This window comes from Dunckerocampus dactyliophorus, chromosome 9, assembly GCF_027744805.1.
Source record: "Dunckerocampus dactyliophorus isolate RoL2022-P2 chromosome 9, RoL_Ddac_1.1, whole genome shotgun sequence".
In the NCBI taxonomy this organism is placed as follows: domain Eukaryota; kingdom Metazoa; phylum Chordata; class Actinopteri; order Syngnathiformes; family Syngnathidae; genus Dunckerocampus; species Dunckerocampus dactyliophorus.
In genome coordinates, this window is record NC_072827.1 from 26,842,604 (window position 1) to 26,861,929 (window position 19,326).

At 40.0% G+C, this 19,326-nt stretch overlaps 2 protein-coding genes across 5 annotated transcripts in view; one reads left to right on the forward strand and one right to left on the reverse strand.

Annotated features, from left to right (window-relative positions):
• myo10l3 (myosin X, like 3) overlaps positions 1–16,859 on the reverse strand; it is a 98,955-nt gene extending 82,096 nt beyond the window's left edge. For 2 of the 4 annotated variants that reach the window (XM_054788377.1, XM_054788381.1), the window contains exon 1: positions 443–653. In XM_054788377.1, the coding sequence (XP_054644352.1) occupies positions 443–463 (21 nt within the window). In that variant the 5' untranslated portion in view covers positions 464–653. Of the gene's footprint in view, positions 1–442; positions 654–5,591; positions 5,727–7,887; positions 7,934–8,024; positions 10,243–11,162 lie in introns of those variants that run through there. The other 2 variants (XM_054788379.1, XM_054788378.1) reach the window with 2 other exon arrangements.
• glb1l (galactosidase, beta 1-like) lies at positions 11,632–17,362 on the forward strand. Its single transcript, XM_054788383.1, has 16 exons — positions 11,632–11,855; positions 12,228–12,397; positions 12,483–12,633; positions 12,964–13,024; positions 13,087–13,181; positions 13,281–13,461; positions 13,540–13,598; positions 13,688–13,809; positions 13,980–14,020; positions 14,134–14,252; positions 14,326–14,400; positions 14,770–14,859; positions 14,956–15,069; positions 15,173–15,304; positions 15,384–15,611; positions 15,674–17,362. The coding sequence occupies exons 1-16, from the start codon at positions 11,793–11,795 to the stop codon at positions 15,875–15,877; spliced, it is 1,905 nt and encodes a 634-aa protein (XP_054644358.1). The 5' UTR covers positions 11,632–11,792; the 3' UTR covers positions 15,878–17,362.
• The last annotated feature ends 1,964 nt before the right edge of the window (positions 17,363–19,326 follow it).

Sequence of the window (19,326 nt, forward strand, 5' to 3'; positions counted from 1 at the left end):
TCACTGTTGGTACATGTATGTGTGACTCACAGTGTGAGTCTATACCATGATGAGCAGATTACACACAGTCTACTTAACATACAGTCAGAATGCCTCCCTCTTAAACAGCACATGCTCAAGAGGAAACATGCTTAAATGGAAACATAAAGAACCGCAGTGGCATGTGTCTCCTCTCTCTGGCTGGTCTTAATGAGATTATGTGGGCAGAACTGAAGGGGATTTTAGTGTATTGAGGGATGCTTGATAAACACACGCCATGTGAAGACAAAAAAAACAACAACTATGTGAAAATATGCCAAGTCTTAGCAGTTACACCAAGAGAAAACTGAAGCTGATTTCGAGTAAGAGGAAGCGCTCGTGAAACTAAACGACAAAGACAAACAAAAGTGACTTTTAAACGGAATGAAATAACTTTTTGCGTGTAGAAAAGAAGGAATTGTACCTCTTGGAAGAAGGTATCCATGCTTACACCGTCCGACCTGACGTCCCTTTGTAGTCTCACTTCAGGGTACCACAGTCGAGGTTAGTCCCAAATAAAAATTAAATTCTTCCTGTCCTTTCCAGCCAGGCTTCGGTTACAAAATAAGACATGTTCCACTCGCTTTGGACAAGTTCCCGTGTTCTTTCCCCGATGCTTGTTGTTGTTGTGAATGTGTTTGTGCTGCTGAGCCATTCATTGCAGAGCAGGGGAGCCGGCAAATTATGCGAGGGGGCGGAGCCTAGCAGCAGCGGCTCCTCCCCCTGGCACACGCCTTCTTTGTGTGTCGTAAGAAGGACAGTCGAGGAGGTGCAATCTTAAACAAAGGCAGGACTCTAATGATAAAACAAAGCCTGCGTAAGGATAATATTGTTCTTTTCTGACTCAAAGTGTCACACATCATTAGATGTATTAATTTGAAATTCAGGTAGATCGCAATAAATTAGAATATCTCTGAAAAGTAAATTTATTTAAGTAGTTCATTTAAAAAAAAAACGTGGAAGTCTTATATTCTATAGATTCACGGCACACAGAGTGAAGCATTTCTTAATTTTGTAATAATTTTGATAATTATAGCATACAGCTAATGAAGATGCTCTCTGCCGTGGTTACGGGCGCTGACTTTCAAATGTGTTGCAATACACGCAAAGTGCTCATTTTGGACTGGCCTTTTATTGCGGCCAACCTAAGGCACACCTGTGCAATAATCATGCTGTCTGGTTGCATCTTGATATGCCATACCTATGAGGTGGATGGATTATGAATCATCAACGCTCACTAACAGATTTGTGAACAATATTTGAGGGAGATAGGTCTTTTGTGTACATAGAAAAGGTTTCAAATAAAAAATGGTAGCAAAAACAAAAGTGTTGTGTATATATTTTTGTTGTGTCAGCATAATAGGTCAGAAAGTGATTTAATTGTAAAACACATTGATCTTATGACTGAATTATCAAAACGGTACTGCTACACATCTTGCACTGACAATGCATTAAGTCCAATATTTTAATTTTTTTTTCTTTATTTTTCTTTTCAAGGCATAAGGGTGATTTTTTTTATTTTTGCCCAAGAAGGATGGGAAGCACAAAAACAACCATCAGACCATGAAGATCCCCAGAGGGCCCGGGGTAAGGGATGAGGCACAAGAGACCCGCCACTGTTCTTGTATAGTACCAACCTGTGTATCTTAAAAGGACCAACACAATTGCAGAGGTGAGTTTTGTGCGCTTTGGGTAAATAAAGACTGAACATTACATAAGCCCACTAAAGCTTTTTACCAAAAAATATGACGGTTTACTGCAACTGTGGAGCTAATATAATTAGATAACCCAGATTCTTTCATGTGATCTAATGAGAATACACTACTGGATAGCATCCTAGTTGTCTTTTTTACTTGTACACTTGCATAGATCACGGTCATGGTTTAATATACAGTGGTGTGAAAAAGTGTTTGCCCCCTTCCTGATTTCTTGTTTTTCTGCATTTTGTCACACTTAAATGTTTTAGATCATTAAACTATTTTAAATACTGGTCAATGACAACACAGCTGAACACAAAATGTCATTTTTAAATGAACCTTTTTATTATTAAGGCAGAAAAAACTACTACATGGCCCTGTGTGAAAAGATTATCCCCCCCGCCCCATGTGTTCCATTACATGTGGCGTAAAAGTAACACCGCATTTGTTTGAACACAACAGTAAAATATGGTGGTGGTAGTGTGATGGTCTGGGGTTGTTTTACTGCTTCAGGACCTGGAAGACTTGCTGTGATAAATGGAACCATGAATTCTGCTGTCTACCAAAAAAATCCTGAAGCAGAATGTCCTGCCATCTGTTCGTGACCTCAAGCTGAAACAAACTTGGGTTCTTTAGCAGGACAATGATCCAAAACACACCAGCAAGTCCACCTCTGAATGGCTGAAGAAAAACACAATGAAGACTTTGGAGTGGCCTAGTCAAAGCCCTGACCTGAATCCTATTGAGATGCTGTTGCATGACCTTAAAAATGCGGTTCATGCTGGAAAACCCTCCAATGTGACTGAATTACAACAATTCTGCAAAGATGAGTGTGCTAAAATTCCTCCACCGCATTGATTGCTTGCTTGCATTTGCTGTTGCTAAGGGTGGCTCAGCCAGTTATTAGGTTTAGGGGGAAATCACTTTTTTTACACAGGGCTATGAAGTTTTGTATTTTTTTCTCCCCAAATAATAAAAAAATGTCATTTAAAACTGCATTTTATGTTCAGTTGTGTTGTCATTGCCTAATATTTAAATTTGTTTGACGATCTGAAACATTTAAGTGTGACAAACATGCAAAAAAAAAGAAATCAGGAAGAGGAAAAACACTTTTCCACACCACTGTAAATGTAACAGCACTGAGCAAGTCAGCTGAGCATCATGTCTGGAAGGTTTGACAGAACAATTGCTCACTGTTTGTGTGAGCGGTCATCAGGTGATTTACGATCAAGAAGGACTGAGAATGAAAGAGGCGGGGCTGGTTCATTGCACCTTAATACAGATGAACCTTTAAAATCTCCCAGTCTTGAAAACATTTCCCTCTGGAGATGACGGAAATACAAATAATACAATGCAGGGTCAAACTGTCGGCATCACGTATCATTCAAGTGTAAAAAGAAGTTGTGTTTTGTGTGACAGCAGTCCTTAAGTTTTACATAAAGCCAAAGAAAAAGCAAAACACAGCCTCAGTTAATCTTTTGAAGATATTTACGAAGTCTTGCTATTTCAGAGGCATATTTTTGCCAAAAATGTGCAAATGGGATGGGCCATACTGCAGATTTTGGTATTGATCATACAGTATGCAGCACAGATACTTGTGACTATAAACACAGAAATGAAAAGTATCGATCTCGTCACACTAGTATCTATCTGATACTGATACTACACTTGGTATTGATACTAACAATTGGATCAGTCTTCCCAGCCCTAATAATTATGCCATTTTGCCCGATTTTATGACCTAAGGGGCATTCCATTTCAGAGGTTCCATTGTCTTGAATGTTGGTTTTTACAAACTGTGAAAAATACCCTGACACAGTACACATGCAGTCGTAGTCTTGCAGCAACCACTTCCTGCTCTTACAGCATAAGGTCCATTTGTGGAAAGAGACCACAAGCAGAAGCTCCAGCAGATGAACCTCAAGTATTAAAACAGCTGATGGGCACCTTTGAAAATCATGTGACTATTTCAAATCAATGCCAATCTCCCGATAGAAAAAAAAAAACTCTGCAGCAATACAAATACATTTACTATTATTAGTAGATGTAGTAACAACCAGCCCAGATCATTTAGCTGGATTGATTCTATAAAAAGCACACCATGTGCTGCCTGGAGAGTATTGAAAAGAGCTGAGGCATTGATCAGCTGCTTTTCTTCAATAATGTATGCTTACAGGCAGTGGCAGCAGAGTAAAAAAGAAACAAAGCTTGCCAGCTGTCGCTACCTCCAGACCGGCGTGCATTTGGGAGCCTGTTCAAATGGCAGAGTTGATCTGAAACTGTATTAGGCTTGATCTTTTTATTTAAATGCATGTTGTTAAAGCCCCCTACATACCGCCTTTGAGACAGCAAACTCTAAAGAGAACAGAAAAATGCATCAAAAGCGGTACAAGTTGGGAGTTTGACTAAAATTGTCTGGAAAAAATAAGCCTTAAATGTCAAAGAGACTCAAATTCAAATCCAAATCAGCCAGCAAATCTCATGAGAAATCAGTTTCAGTCAAGCGTTATTTTGTGATGCCCCCACAGAAGGGTATAACCGATTAGAAAGATGTGATGATACATATCTGTCAGGCACCCTAACTCAATACCAAATACCAAAGACGTATTTATACGTTTTTATAAACTCAAACGCCCAATCCCAAATATACGTCTTTTACGTTTTTATTTGCGCGAGAGACAAAAAGAGGTGGTTACGCAAGTGCACACTTAAAGATGTCACTGTTAAAGCAGTTTTAAGCCATAAAAACAGTCACAAGGTGGCAGAAGTGCATTTGCATGTATTTAACACACTCCACAGCAAGGAGGAAGTGGAAGAGCCTGGAGGAGTGTAGCGTGCAGAAGGTTACGCATTGTGGGGATGTTTTAACACATGCACACGTGTGCACAAACATGCACACACACACAGTTTATTTCCAAATGTGAAAATTGTAAATAGTTCATGGCGTTATATTTGTAAATAAATTTTTATTTGGATTCAAAACAACCCTTTTTTGTGTCGTTTATGTTGTGGTACAGCTGTTTAGATATTTGAGCTGCCACAAAAGTTACATATCCATAGCAAACATGGATATAAAATGTGCACACATCGCAAATATTCAGGTATATTGGAGCAGGGTTTTTTTGACAGAGGTTAGGAGTGAGTTAATCTAGTAACGTAGAGCATATCAGTAATGACTGGAATGAATCCTGCTTGTTTGTCTTTCACGGTGAGCTTAGGTGGTGGCTTTATTGGACACACCCATTGACACAAAAGAAGGAGCAAGGCGAGGAAGTTAAAAATGATTCAATCAAATGTAGTTAAACCCAGACGAATGGTGACGCTGACCAGCATGATAAAAATGGAACATACATATGACAATATCATTTAACAAAAGGTGAGGGTTCTGTGTACATTGAATTGATGGCTGCAGCATAATGTGTAAATATGGTTGAGGACAAATCCCATTGCCGCATTTATTCAATTAGGTGCTCCTATTTTGGATCACTGCAGAGCCAATATGCCACCATTTGACCGCATTACTCACACCGCTGGATACAGCACAAAGTGATGATTCCATCCTATGTGTCAACCAGACACAATCATTAAACAATAAAGAAATCGTCACATGGGTATAGGCTGCATACTAGGAATTACTACTGAAACCTCATAATGTGCACTTTGTCTTTCTTTCCCCTAACTGCAATGTGTAAATCCTCAAACCCCTTAACACACACATATATATACAGTAGCTAGTCTGTGCAGCAACATAAAATCAGCAGAAGTCATTAGACTGTGTGTACATGATCCTTTAGGGACCCCGTTAATCTTGTGACTGGGCCAATTTCTTTCACTGTTTTTTTTTTTTTTTTTATTAAAAAAAAAATTGCCACTTACCCAATAACTGCTCCCCCTGCTTGTGCCATCACTTCATGATACAACACTGCATGCAACTTTCCTGGGTTTGTTTCTTATTTCAGCTCGCTTCGTGTCTTTTTTCTCTATCACCATTCCATGGTTGAATACAGCCTCCTATTAGTAAAAAAATAAAAAATAAAATAAAATAAAATAATGCATAAATGTTATGTATTTTTTGCCTAAATGAAACATTTTCAAGCATAAGAATGGCTAAATGAACAAAAATACAAATAAAAGGCATTAAGAAGACACCTTCAACATGCAGTATTCTACACTGGTCACTACATGTCAGTAAGTGAACCAGAGAACTGGAACAACAGGCTTTTATTGCAGGTTTGAATTATCAATTATCTCACAGGCACAATAGTAATAACGTAATAAAAATCATAATAATAACACGGGCGACTGTTGTGGCCGTAACCCACTCCAAGCCAAAACCCCCATTGCCACTTCCTGTCCACACGCCCGGGACACATTTACTGCAACACACATGAGCACGAGTTTTATTTATGTCTTAAGTGGCTTACATTCTCTGATTGTATCTACTATATTGGATAATATGAGCGTAAAGGTGACTTTATAGCTGTTATTTCATGTCTAGAGGGCTCTAATCATGTTAAAACCAATATTTAGAAGGTTTTAAAACAGGTTTTCTATGCTCTAGCTATTAAAATATTCCATTTATAAAGAGCGAATTCTACTTCGTGGAAATTCACTTATCATAGTTGGGTCTGGAACCAATTAACTGTGATAAACGAGGGATTACTGTATATCATATGACGATTTCTCTTCATACATCATCTTTCACTGTTGTAAAGTTGTGGAATTGCCGTTTGTGACATGTATTTGCTCACAGGCAATTTGTACTGTCAAACGTTTCCACCGTTTAAAAAGCAGCATTTCTCTTGCGATATAGCAAACTACGCTTTTTGTGAACGCGCTGTTCCGTTTGTATTTACTTTGTGAGTGTTGACTGTCGGGAGGAAGGCTCTGCATCTCCCCAGATGAGGAAACTTGGTTGGGTGGTTACGTTTTAGGTGGGCGAGTGTGTTATTCGAACAAATTCAGCATACTGTACAGCCATGGCGGTGTCATCGTTAAACTTCCACAACATTGGAAGTGACACACTGAGAACACTACTTCATATTAAAGGGTGAAGAAAGAAAACATTTATCACAGGGATGACATATTAAATCCAACCGTCATCCATGCTCAGTTAAACTACAGGAAGTAGTGGTCTTTTACGACTTATCGCACCACAGGCATTCTTTCACAGCCCCCCCCAGAATGCATGCCATACCTTCCACCAGGCCCACTCACACTCTTCCCATGCTGTCCACTTCCTGTTTATTTTTCAAGCTTCACATAGCAGTGCTCCCACAGCGGCATTTCGGAGTATTAAATTCCCTCAGTCTTCATATTGGTGGCATACTTTGAGAAACCTGGTCAACTTTAAGCTCCCCGCCTGATTGAAATGAGTCATGACATGCCAGTGGACCTTTGTCAACTTACTGAGGCCATATTGTTTCTCAGATGAAGTCCAGACTATTAACCCAAGTGGCCCTGCAGTGATTCAGCGGCCATTCAGGGCCTGAGTAAACATGCATGAGAGTTTTAATCCTACATTCTTCATCCTGAGCTCCAGACTGATACAGAGACCTGCGAGGAATTTTTACAACACTGTCTCATAGCAGATGATTCAGGCATGTGAATCATAGACTGCTCAGATTTCCAAGATAATGATCACAAACAACAAACATCTTTTTCCCAGAACTGGCCTATCAGCTCATTGCTAAAAATGCAATTGGACAAAAATCCATAATCCTGAAAGAATTGCATACAATTCTAAATGCAAACCAACAGGTGGCACCAAATGACGTCTACCCAAGCCCCAGGTTTTTCTTCATGCCACTCACACACAGCAGTGACCTGCAGGGATGCAGCTCCAACACAGAATAAGTACTGTACAGTTGGGCAAGTTAGCAAGCAACAGAGGAGGACCTATGACGCTGAGACACAATCACCACCTGTCGAGCAGCTAAGAAATATATTATTTTTGTTTAAATAAAAAAAAAATAAGAATTTTGTATTTCCAAAAAAGCGTCCTGAAAAAGAGGGATCATCTTATCGTTGGGTCAATACATTAGGTCCAAGAAGTGAATCCAATTAAAGATGAAAATAATTTCAGTATAAGAGTTGTCAGGTCTTGTAATACCATTTTGTCCCTCAAGAGATGATAATGCGTTTCATTCGTCAGCTCGTGTGGGGAAGTTACCTGCTGCAGCAACTAGTTCGTAGCAGTGACGTGCGGTCAGGGGAGGCTGTTGAGGCAGAGCGAAAACAAAAACGATTAATAACATCACATAAAATGGGGGCAGCATGGCTCAGGTGGTAGAGTGGTTGTCTCCTAACCTGAAGGTTGCGGGCTCGATCCTCCGTCCTCACGATCACGGGATCACTCCTCCCGTGATCGTGTCGAAGTGTCCTTGGGCAAGATACTGAACCCCCAGTAGCTCCTGATGCTGTGTCATCAGTAGGTAAATGTGCTAGCAGTGTCAAAGCGATTTGAGTTCCTTGGAGGTGGAAAACTGCTATAAAAGTGGAAGACCATTTAAATATTCATATTTGTTAATTGAACTGCATTGTAAAGCTATTTTTGGTATGATTCCAATCGTTTTTAACATTTTCTGATGTAAGAATCACTGAATTTGCAGATTTCTTGATCAAATACATATATTTATATACGTATATATTTTCTATGTTTATAGTAGGAGATAGACCTTTGAGACTTGGTCATTTTAAAAGCACGGTAGCTCGCAGGCTGAAACGTGTGAGCACCCTTGCTGTAGACTGTTTTTTTTTTTTTTTTTAAGATTTATTCAATAGCTTAGCAGACCTTGTCTCACATCTAGCACTGCAACTAACAATTATTTTCTTAGTCGATTAACCTGGAGCTTATTCTTTCAATTAATCGGTTGGGGCCAAATCAAAATGAACCAACCACAAACAAGTAGTGGTTTGGTCCTCACCATATCAGAAGAGGCAAAAATGTCAATCACCGTTTCCCAAAGTCAAAGCTGATGTGTGTGAATATCTTGTGTTGCCTAAAACACAAAAGATAACAGGTCCGCTTTCATGGAAGACTAAGGAAAGAAAAAGAATGTTCACATTCGAGAGGCTGAAATCAGAGGATATTTACATTTTTAAATAAAAAAAAACATTAATCGAAGAACAAAATACTTGTCGATTATTTGGATAATTGATTAATCATCGATTGATGGTTTAATTGTTGCAGCTGTGCTAACATCAGAGTAATATTAGTGTGTTTAACACATTAAAATGTGAAGAATATCTTCAATTTTTCTATATGTGGCCTCCAGCGGATAATGTTTGGAGACTCTGCCCTACACAATGGAAACACAATCAAATGTGCACCACACGAAAAAGAAAATAATCATTATTAGCAGTGTGATATCTTACATTCAACATTCTACCCCAATAAAAATCTTTTTGTAAATCCAGTAGCTCTGCCATGTTTATTGGTCTTCAGTACTACAGTAAAGTGTAAAATGTATGGATCCATGTAACATCAGCTGTGTCAGGACATCAGAACTGTATCTCTAGAAGATGTGGGGGCTAGGGGTGGGGTAAAACACCTGCTTCCAGCACAGACAACAAAGAGGACTTATTTTGGGGAATGGGAGGGTGGCGGTGCCTTGGAGAAGGGAGCGTTCAATCTAATTACAGACTCTGGGGACATTACGTCATTGAGGTGATGCCCCACCTCAGGGTGAGCGCGTTGCTTTGCCCCCAACACGAACAGCCTTTGTTTTTTTGTTTATTGTCTGCTCTGCCCGCGCAGTGGTTGAAAAGAGACTGCAGAGTGTAAAATAAAAACAATATGCAATCCAGTGTGTGACCACAATAATGTTTGCGTTAGTCACAGTTGCTTCTTTCAGACCACCACTATAGTATCCTCTCACATTAGTCGCTGACTTTTTGCGGCGCAACATCAATTTTCTAAAAGCTAAGTGACTTCAAAGCTAAGATACGGACAAGCCGCCCCCGATGGGACGCAATCACACTCATAACCGAATTACAAGCCCAAGTATGTCCTTCTTCTTCCTCTCATTAGCCTCCTCTGACAGGGAGCTAATGAGCCACAGAGCCGGGGCATTTTGTTCTATCTGCAGTCGGCATCAGCGGCCATTAGCAATTTTAAGCAGTCACCTTTCAATTAACTTCAGATGAATTAGGGGGCGTTCAGGAAATGAGCACAAACAATGAGGGGGTGGAAGTGGGAAAAGGCTGCTTCTAAAGATATGTTACAAATGGAGCTATTAACTGACGAGTAAGTGCTGTTTGTCTTCATGACAGTTTGTAATTCCCTTTTCAACTTTCTGTGATCTCAACGCCCAGCTTGGTGGCAGGAATGTGTTCAAGCCAATGCAACACAAGTCTCTTTCATATTGCCTGTAAAAACCTGGCATTTTTGCACCTGTTTTCCATGTCCATCCATGGCATCTATGCCGCTTATCCTCACTGGGGGCGCGGCTAACTTCGTGCAGCTGACTTCGGGCGAGAGACGGTACACCCTGGACTGGTCAATCATTCACAGTTACATTAATACCTATGGACAAATGAGAGTTCCCAATTAACCTAACATGCATCTTTTTGGAATGTGGGAGGAAATTGGAGTACTCCATTCACGCACAGGGAGAACATGCAAATTCCATACAGAAGAGATTCGAACCCGCGTCTTCCCTGTCTCCTGACTGTGTGGCCAACATGCTAACCACTCGTACACCGGGCGGCGCTTTCCGTGTCAATGTTCTGTATAAACAGCGCCAACATAAGAATTTACTGGCCTTGTAATAAAATCAGAACTGTAAGAGGGGCAGGACAACACCTTATCCAGCCTTGTTGTGCTGAAAGTAATTATCACTGTCCAACAAGTACAGTCTACATCACAAAAGACGCTGACACTCATTATGTGATTGTGGGATGCGGTGTGGCTGTGTGAAAGCGCTCCTAGTTGTGGCAATATTGCTTGCCTTCTGTGTAAAAAGCACAGCTGGATAAATTCAGTTAGGGAGCTGACGCAGCAATTTCAAGAAAAATTTGAAATATGATTAAACAGAGGCAATATATATACATATATACTCACACACACACACACACACACACACACACACACATATATATATATATATATATATATATATATATATATATATATATATATATATATACACAGTATATATATACACATTCATATATGTAAAAGTATATTATAATAATATATGTTATATTATGTATACATACATATATAAACCAAACTTAACATAACAAATGTATTAAGCATAAATTGCATTTCCTTAAACAAACTGTATGTGAATGCCGAGATGTCCACAAGCCGAAATGCAAAAAAATATATTATACTATTTTGCCATCAGATTTGACATTTTTGCTGTCATTATATACATGTAAAAGCAGAAACATATTTAAATATGATGATGAATGAGAACGCTTGTCATAGAAGTTACTAACCAGTGTGATCAAGTCGGCAGCTTTACTCGGGCGCCATCTAGTGTCAGAAAAGAAATTTTAAAAACACAGTACCATCATCAACATCAAATGGTTTGGGTGGTCATTTATAAACAGAAGTGTATTATAATTCATCCAATTCAATTAGCATATTCAATTAATTCATCATGCTACTCACAAAAAGTTAGGGATATGCACAACTGTTATGTTAGAGAACAGCAAGTTATGCGCGAAGTATTGAACATGTTGGACATGTGCATTCAAACTGAGAGAAGCTCAAATTAAGTTCACCCGTAAAGGTTATACAGTAGTACATTTTAGGTTCATCCTGAAATGTATCTGAAATATCCCTAACTTGGTGTGAGTAATGATGTCAAAACATAGCGCTGTATTAATATTTTAGCAGGCTGACGCCGTTGGTGATTTGTTTAAAAAAACGGAGTTTAGGACCCGGAAGAGGCGCACAGTACGTCACATGATGGCGCCTGGTCTTGCCCACTAACAACAAACTACTAGAACGTTCATACTTTTTAAACTGCTTAGTCCTCTAAACACAAACAAAAATGTTCCTCGCAGTGGCCAAGACAATGTTTTAGCTTCTTCAGTGGGGAATCAACAACGAAGGAAGCAGACATGTACCGCAGTGTGTTGCTGTTCATCTTCATAGTGAGCTGTGCGTGGTTATCTTACCATGGGGTAAGAAGATAGACAACACAAAAAGGGACCTGTCAAAGTTAATCATACTACTATTTGAATAATTGGCTTTCCTTTAGTTTGAACTGTCTGACAGCCAGTGGAGATAACGTCCAGTATTTTGCTACACTGTGGATGGTTATTACATACTTTGAGGCTTCAATAAAGTTTATTCTATGGAATTCAAATTCAAAAACTGTATTTGTACCAAGGGGAAATACCATATATAACAAGTATGTGACATACACCCTCGCAATCTTAACGCGGTTCGATACAAGAGCGGTATATCTTGTAAATCTGCTCTCACAAAGATTCAATGCTCACGTTTGATTGACAGATGGAGTTCACTCGAACTCTTACGTGTTTGTCTTGCAGGTGTCATCAAGGAGATCATTCACCATAGACTACAAAAACAACTGTTTCCTAAAAGATGGGAAGCCCTTTCAGTACATCTCAGGCAGTATCCACTACTCCAGAATTCCACGCTTCTACTGGAAGGATCGTCTGCTCAAGATGTACATGACTGGGCTTAATGCCATCCAAGTGTAAGCCTGATGAATCACAATATCATCTGACGCTAATAGTGTGTCTTTATTGGTCATATTTTTTGTCTTAATTCATGCATTGCAGGTATGTGCCCTGGAATTTCCATGAAACAGTAGAAGGGGTCCACAACTTCTCAGGAGACAGGGATTTGGAGCATTTCTTGGATCTGGCCAATCAGACAGGTCTTTTGGTTATCCTGCGCCCAGGCCCATACATCTGTGCCGAATGGGAGATGGTGAGAAATTGCATCATTAACTTCCATATTCATGTACAGTAGAACCTCTAAGGTCGAGGTTGTTCAAAGATGCTGGTTGACTGATTTGCTTGGATTTTGAAACATAGGAAATAATGTAACTAGTCTGTCTCAGGGTCTTATTTGTGCAATTAGTCAATCACTATGATTATTAAGATATAAAACTATAAAAGGTATGTGATAAAACAAATTGTCATACAAGTGTTAAAAGATGTTAACCGCTGCTTTAGAGATTCAAATGTATATGCACTTGAATTGCTCGTTTAATTAAAAATATTTAGTATTGGTACAAACATCATTTGTCTCTTGCAGGGGGGTTTGCCGGCGTGGTTGCTTAATAAGCCAACCATTGTACTTCGCTCCTCTGATACAGGTACAACGTGCTAATGTTAAGGTTTTGTTTTGGTCTTGCTTTAAATTTGTCTTCTTCTTCAGACTATTTACAGGCAGTCACTAATTGGTTTGCTGTTCTCCTCCCCAAACTGAAGCCTTGGCTGTATATTCATGGTGGAAACATCATTAGTGTCCAGGTAAAGGACCAGCAAGATTGATTTAACTGAACAGGAACTGAGGGGTTCCATTTTACAGTATTTGATATTGTTAGCATTAAAATTATTTCCGAAGTGCAGGTTGAGAATGAGTATGGAAGCTACTACGCTTGTGACTACAACTACATGCGTCATCTGCGGACTCTGCTGCGAGTATTTCTGGGTGAAGACACCATCCTTTTCACCACTGATGGAAACACAGACAAAGAGATGAGATGCGGGACCCTACAGGGGTTATATGCCACTGTGGACTTTGGCACAGGTTGACATATGCAGGGTGTCTTCTATTAGTAGAATCTAGTTTATAGAAAGCTACAATTTCTACTGTCCTGTTTGCCAGGCGACAACATAACTGAAGCCTTCAGACGACAACGGCAGTTTGAACCTCAAGGTCCATTGGTTAGTTATACTGTTGTGATCCAATTTATTTAAAATTAATAATAAGAGTTGTTTAATGATATGATCTCACCAAATAACTGTCGTTGCAGGTCAATTCAGAGTTTTACACTGGCTGGTTGGATCACTGGGGAGATCAGCATGCTATGGTTGACACTCAGAAGGTCAGCAGAGGGTTAGCAGAGATGCTAGCCATGGGGGCAAACGTCAACATGTAGGTCCCCACAAACCCTCAACACATTTTCTTCCTTTCTACAGTGCAATCACATCCAGCTCATCAATCCGTTTTGAAGCAATTTCTCCTTTAGGAAACAATGATAGTAGAAAGAATTTGTTCCAGAATCAAACTATGGAAGAGTAGACTAATCCAAAATGTCTTTGCAGGTATATGTTTGAAGGCGGCACCAACTTTGGCTATTGGAATGGTACGGTTATATTCACTTATCATAAATATAGGATTTGCTGTAAAATGGATGGCTGTAAACGGCTGTTTCTGTCATTAGTTCATTAGCCCTTCTCACTCTCCTCGGCCCAAAAGGTGCTGATCACGACACCAGGTTCCGTCCTGTGGTGACTAGTTACGATTATGATGCCCCGCTTACTGAGGCAGGGGACCTCACGGAGAAGCTGTTGGCCATCCGAGACGTCATTAAACTGGTATAAATCATTCTAATGCCAATTTAATTAGGTCCCTTGTACACACAGTGAACGCACCACTTTTTTTCTACAGTTTAAAGCCATTCCCCTTGGACCCATGCCACCTGCAACTCCCAAATTTGCCTATGGTTTTGTGACACTAAAAAAGGTATCCGGGTATGATTTGTGTTATGTGATGTGCTCCATTGTAATTTGTGTGCACGTTCAAGATAAATTAAACCATCACCATTATTATGAATTGCATCATGTACTGAGGATGAGTAGCCACAGTATGAGGAAAGAGAGTCCATGTAACTGCTGACACTTATAAAATCTGTCACATTCCATCACACCAGGTTGGGAATTCTTAGTTTATATATTTTAGGATATTAAGAGGTCGAAATGATATTTATAGGTGGTATTTCCGTGCAAGATTACAGCCAGTGGCTAATTAATGGCGTCAGTGAAAATTGCATTTAGTAATTGCAGGGGGTGGTGCTTTAAGTGCCTTTTATGCATAGACTACATTACTTTCCAGGTGGGCAACATCAGCAGCTTGTTGGACACTCTTTCCCCCATGAAGCCTGTTCAGTCTCAGTACCCTTTGACCTTTGAGGATCTCAAGCAGGTAGTGTCACTCAGAAAATATGTAGACTGTCTCAAATCATGGAGAACTCCCCAGGCTGCCTGTGTGCCTGAAACCTAACAAGGCTATTATGTTCAGTTCTATGGATACATGCTTTACCAGACCATACTACCCCGGGACCTCTCAGAGCCCACGCCGCTCATCACGCCAATGAATGGTGTTCATGACCGTGCGTATGTGTCTGTCAATGGGGTAAGCCCTCACAATGAATTTTTGTTGTATGCTTAATCAGGTGTGCAGGTCAGGTTATTCTTCAGGTGTTCGTTGTGTCTAATAAGCAAGTTTGTGTGAACAGGTTTTCCAGGGTCTCTTGGAGAGAGACACTGTACTGGTGATGAACGTCACTGGACGGCAGGGGGACCTTGTGGACATCCTTGTGGAGAACATGGGCAGGGTTGACTTTGGCAGCCATATTAATGACTACAAGGTAAGACTACACAGATTCGATACAACATATTGCATTTCTTCGATAATCGGGTTTAATACTTTTTTATAACCAATTCCAGGGGATCCTCAGCAACCTGATCTTGGGTCAGGATGTACTAACTGATTGGAAGATGTACCCTCTGGGTATTGATGGCGCTATTGCTGCTGGATGGCCTCACTCACTCGACAAAGAGTCCCTTCCTAACCTTAAAGGCGGACCTTCTGTCGGGCCTACTTTCTACATGGGAACATTGCAGCCTAATGGTGTAGCGTGGGACACCTTTCTCAAACTTACAAATTGGACAAAGGTAGTGTGACCCATTTAAAGGCAAATTATTTGTGCCCTTCTGATGTTGGTTCTTTTTTTCAGGGCCAGGTTTGGATTAATGGTGTGAATATGGGGCGATACTGGCCAGCCAGGGGCCCGCAACAGACCCTCTATGTTCCTGGACCCTTGCTGAGCACCACTATGCCCAACAACATTACAGTGTTAGAGCTGGAGGGGGCACCAGCGCATTTAAGGGTACTCTTCAAGGACACACCTCTGCTCAAAGTTGCAACTGACAAGTTATGACGATCGAGTTTGTAAGCCAGACAGCAACAGCCGGCCCATGCTTTTGTGTTTTGTATATCAAAGATTTGATTAGGTCCACACAGGAAAAGAAACAACCCAGACTACCACACTGATATCAACTGTTTTGTTGGGTTTGAACAAAAATGCAACATTACATGATTAATTTATAGCAAATCTCTATAGAGCGACACACTGCTATTCTCGAGACAGTTGTGTGTGGGTTCGTGTAGGAATTTAGACATTTCACTTAATGACATTACAACTTTATTCCTCTACTATGGCTGCCCCCAAAATACAACTATATTCTAGTTTTATTCTTTGGATATTACAACTTGTTTCTTATCATTTTACTTTTTTTTTCCCCCCTCAGTGTGTAAATCACAGCACCTTCACAGTCCAAAAATGATGTAATGACTATTTAGATTTTGTACCAAAGGCCCATGAGGGTAAAATTGGATATTTATAATGTATTTTTCAAGCAGATGCTGTTTAAGTGTGAACTTGCTGTCTACACAGACCTGTGATCCATTGTACTTTTATTTTTTTACGCCAAAAAACTGCAGTCCCCAACCTTTCTGAGCCCATGTACCAGATAATAGCGTGGTTTGATGTGTGTGGGTGACAGATGCAGCATGTTTTTACCTGATTGGACGGGAATGATCTTCAATACCATTGTGAAAAATTCTGGGGGTTACTTTTCATTTTAATCCGAAAAGACAAAACAACTAACTTCTCCCCACACACAACGAGCACATATGTGGTGTCGCCGTCATTTCCAAAACTGATATACATTTACATAAAATTTTATGTAGTTATTTACAAAATTGTTTTGTTTTATTTTTTTTACTTTTTTTTAATAATCATTGCTTCTCAAAGATTTCCGTGGCCTGGTTCAAGCAGCCCATTGGTACCCGGTGGTTGGGACCCTCTGCCATAAAGGACACAGCCATATTAGACAAAGTCCTATTAGAGGTACCTTCCTGTTAGCTCTTTCCTGCTGGAATGTTCGCTTTTCTATGTGCCTGCACACATGGAGGGGTGCAGAAGGAAAAATCGAGGTATTGGAATGGGATCTTTCCCTGCAGAGACTCTCCACATTGCCAACACCTCCTGGTGATAGGTACATACAACAACACAAAATGACAAATCAGACACTGAGTGGACATTTTCTGGCATAGTATGTACACACAATGAGGGTCTTACTTGATGTTCAACAGGCTGGCTCCTGCTGCGGCTGCTTGTTGTGCCAATCTCTTCTCAGCTGCCAAAGCTCTCTGTTGTAAAAATGAAATGTATTGTACAAAATATTGGAATAAATGATAAATTACATGCATGAACTCACCTTTTCGCGATCAGATAACGCAGCAAACCTCTTCTTTTCCTCTTCTTCCAGCTCTTGTTTCCTCTTCTCATCCTTCTGTGTTTTTTCCCGCTGTTTTCTCAGCGCCCTTTGAGCCTTCTTCTTCTCCATCTTCACAGATTCAATCTCTGCTGTTAATGGCCCAGGTATCTACAGGGAGCACACATGCTTTGAGTTGTACTTTGTGTGAGAAAAAGTGTTTTTTGCAAGTTTGTAACACTTAAATGTTTCAGCTCATCAAACAAATTTCAATATTAGTCAATGGCAACACCAAATGCAGTTAAAAAAAAAAGTTTATTATTCAGGGAGAAAAAAAACTAATCTGCATGGCCCTGTGTGTCTTGTTGTGATGAATGGAACCATCAATTCTGCAGTCTACCAAAAAATCTTGAAGGAGAATGTCCGGCCATCTGTTCGTGACCTCAAGCTGAAACAAACTTAGATTCTGCAGCAGGACAATGATCCAAAACACACCAGCAAGTCTGAATGGCTGAAGAAAAACAAAATGAAGACTTTGGAGTGGCCTAGTCAAAGTCCTGACCTGAATCCTATTGAGATGCTGTAACATGACCTTAAAAAGGCAATTCATGCTCAAAAACCCTCCAATGTGGCTGAATTACAACAATTCTGCAAAGATGAGTGAGCCAAAATTCCTTCACAGCGCTGTAAGAGACTCATTGCAAGTTATCACAAACACTTGATTGCAGTTGTTGCTGCTAAGGGAGGCCCAACCAGTTATTAGGTTTAGGGGACAATCACTTTTCCACACAGGGTCATGTAGTTTTGGATTTTTTTTCCCTCCCTTAATAATAAAAAGTTCAATTTAAAAATTGCATTTTGTGTGTTCAGTTGTGTTGTCATTGACTAATATTTCAATTTGTTTGATGATCGGAAACATTTAAGTGTGGCAAAATGCAAAATGCAAAAAAAAAAACAGGAAGGGGGCAGACACTTTTTCACACCGCTGTATATATCAGAGGCGAGCCACTTACCCGCGCCTTGTTGTAGTCATATTTCTCAGGATTGTCGCCCATGTATTTCCGATATACGTTCCTTACGTCCTTGTCAGGGCTGACGTTATATGGTGTCTGCCCTTTGTTGTCACTAGCAGAATACATTCACGTGTAAGTCTAATGCAGATGCTGAAATTAACAACATTTCCAACCTGCATGCCGGGTCTGCTCCGGCGTCCAACAGCAGCCTGACGACTGCCTTCTGAGAAGCTGCTGATGCAACATGCAGCAAAGTGAAGCCTGAAGAGTCAATGCGCTTATTAAGCAGAATTAAAGGATTGTTGCCGTCCGCTCCAGACTGCTCCAGAGTCTCTCCGGAAAGATGGAGGAGTGTGCACAAGGCATCCACATCCCCAACTTTGCAGGCTGTGAAGAGGGCATCTCTCACGCTGTACTCCCATGAGTCATCCACTGCTTCTAGGGTGAGACAATGTTTAATGTAATAGAAGCAGAAATAATGTGTTGCATCATAAAACATTTACTAATTTGACAAGCAATTTTTAAAAACATAATTTAACATGTTTCCCCTGCCATACATACATGTGTAAAATAAGTTAAGCACTTACTATACAGTATAATGCATTAAAAATATAAGGCAGTCTTTAATGACAAAGGTGTAAAGCAAAGGTGACTCAAGACATGTTTACAAATTCTTATACAAGTTTAAAAAGACGTTAACCAGCATAACACATATAAACAAAATACTACTTGGGGTGGTTTTAATTTATTAATCAGTTAAGAATTGATCAATTGTCTGAAATTAATTGATTAATCGCATCTTGAAGCAATTGAGGAAAAATGGCATGCAGTACTTGGCTGTTGATTCAGTCTACAGAAGGACCACATGACATCAGCTATGAGAAGTTGAGCTACACCCAGCTCCTCCAGGTAACATTATTCTGATGAATATACAGTATATCAATAATATATAGAAATCATTATTCAGTTGTTAATTTTCACAACTAACTGATCAAGAAAATGTTCATCCACACTATCTACATGAACCACTACCAACTTTCCTAAAATGTTGATGGAATTGTATGACTTCAGGGGCACTGGATTCCACTGTATCTGCA

Excerpts from the sequence above, each read along its gene's own strand:
- glb1l (XM_054788383.1), top strand. The coding sequence starts at position 11,793 with ATGTACCGCAGTGTGTTGCTGTTCATCTTCATAGTGAGCTGTGCGTGG. Across the intron at positions 14,021-14,133 it reads CAACTTTGGCTATTGGAATG|GTGCTGATCACGACACCAGG; the intron begins GTACGGTTATAT and ends TCGGCCCAAAAG. Across the intron at positions 14,860-14,955 it reads CCTTTGAGGATCTCAAGCAG|TTCTATGGATACATGCTTTA; the intron begins GTAGTGTCACTC and ends TATTATGTTCAG.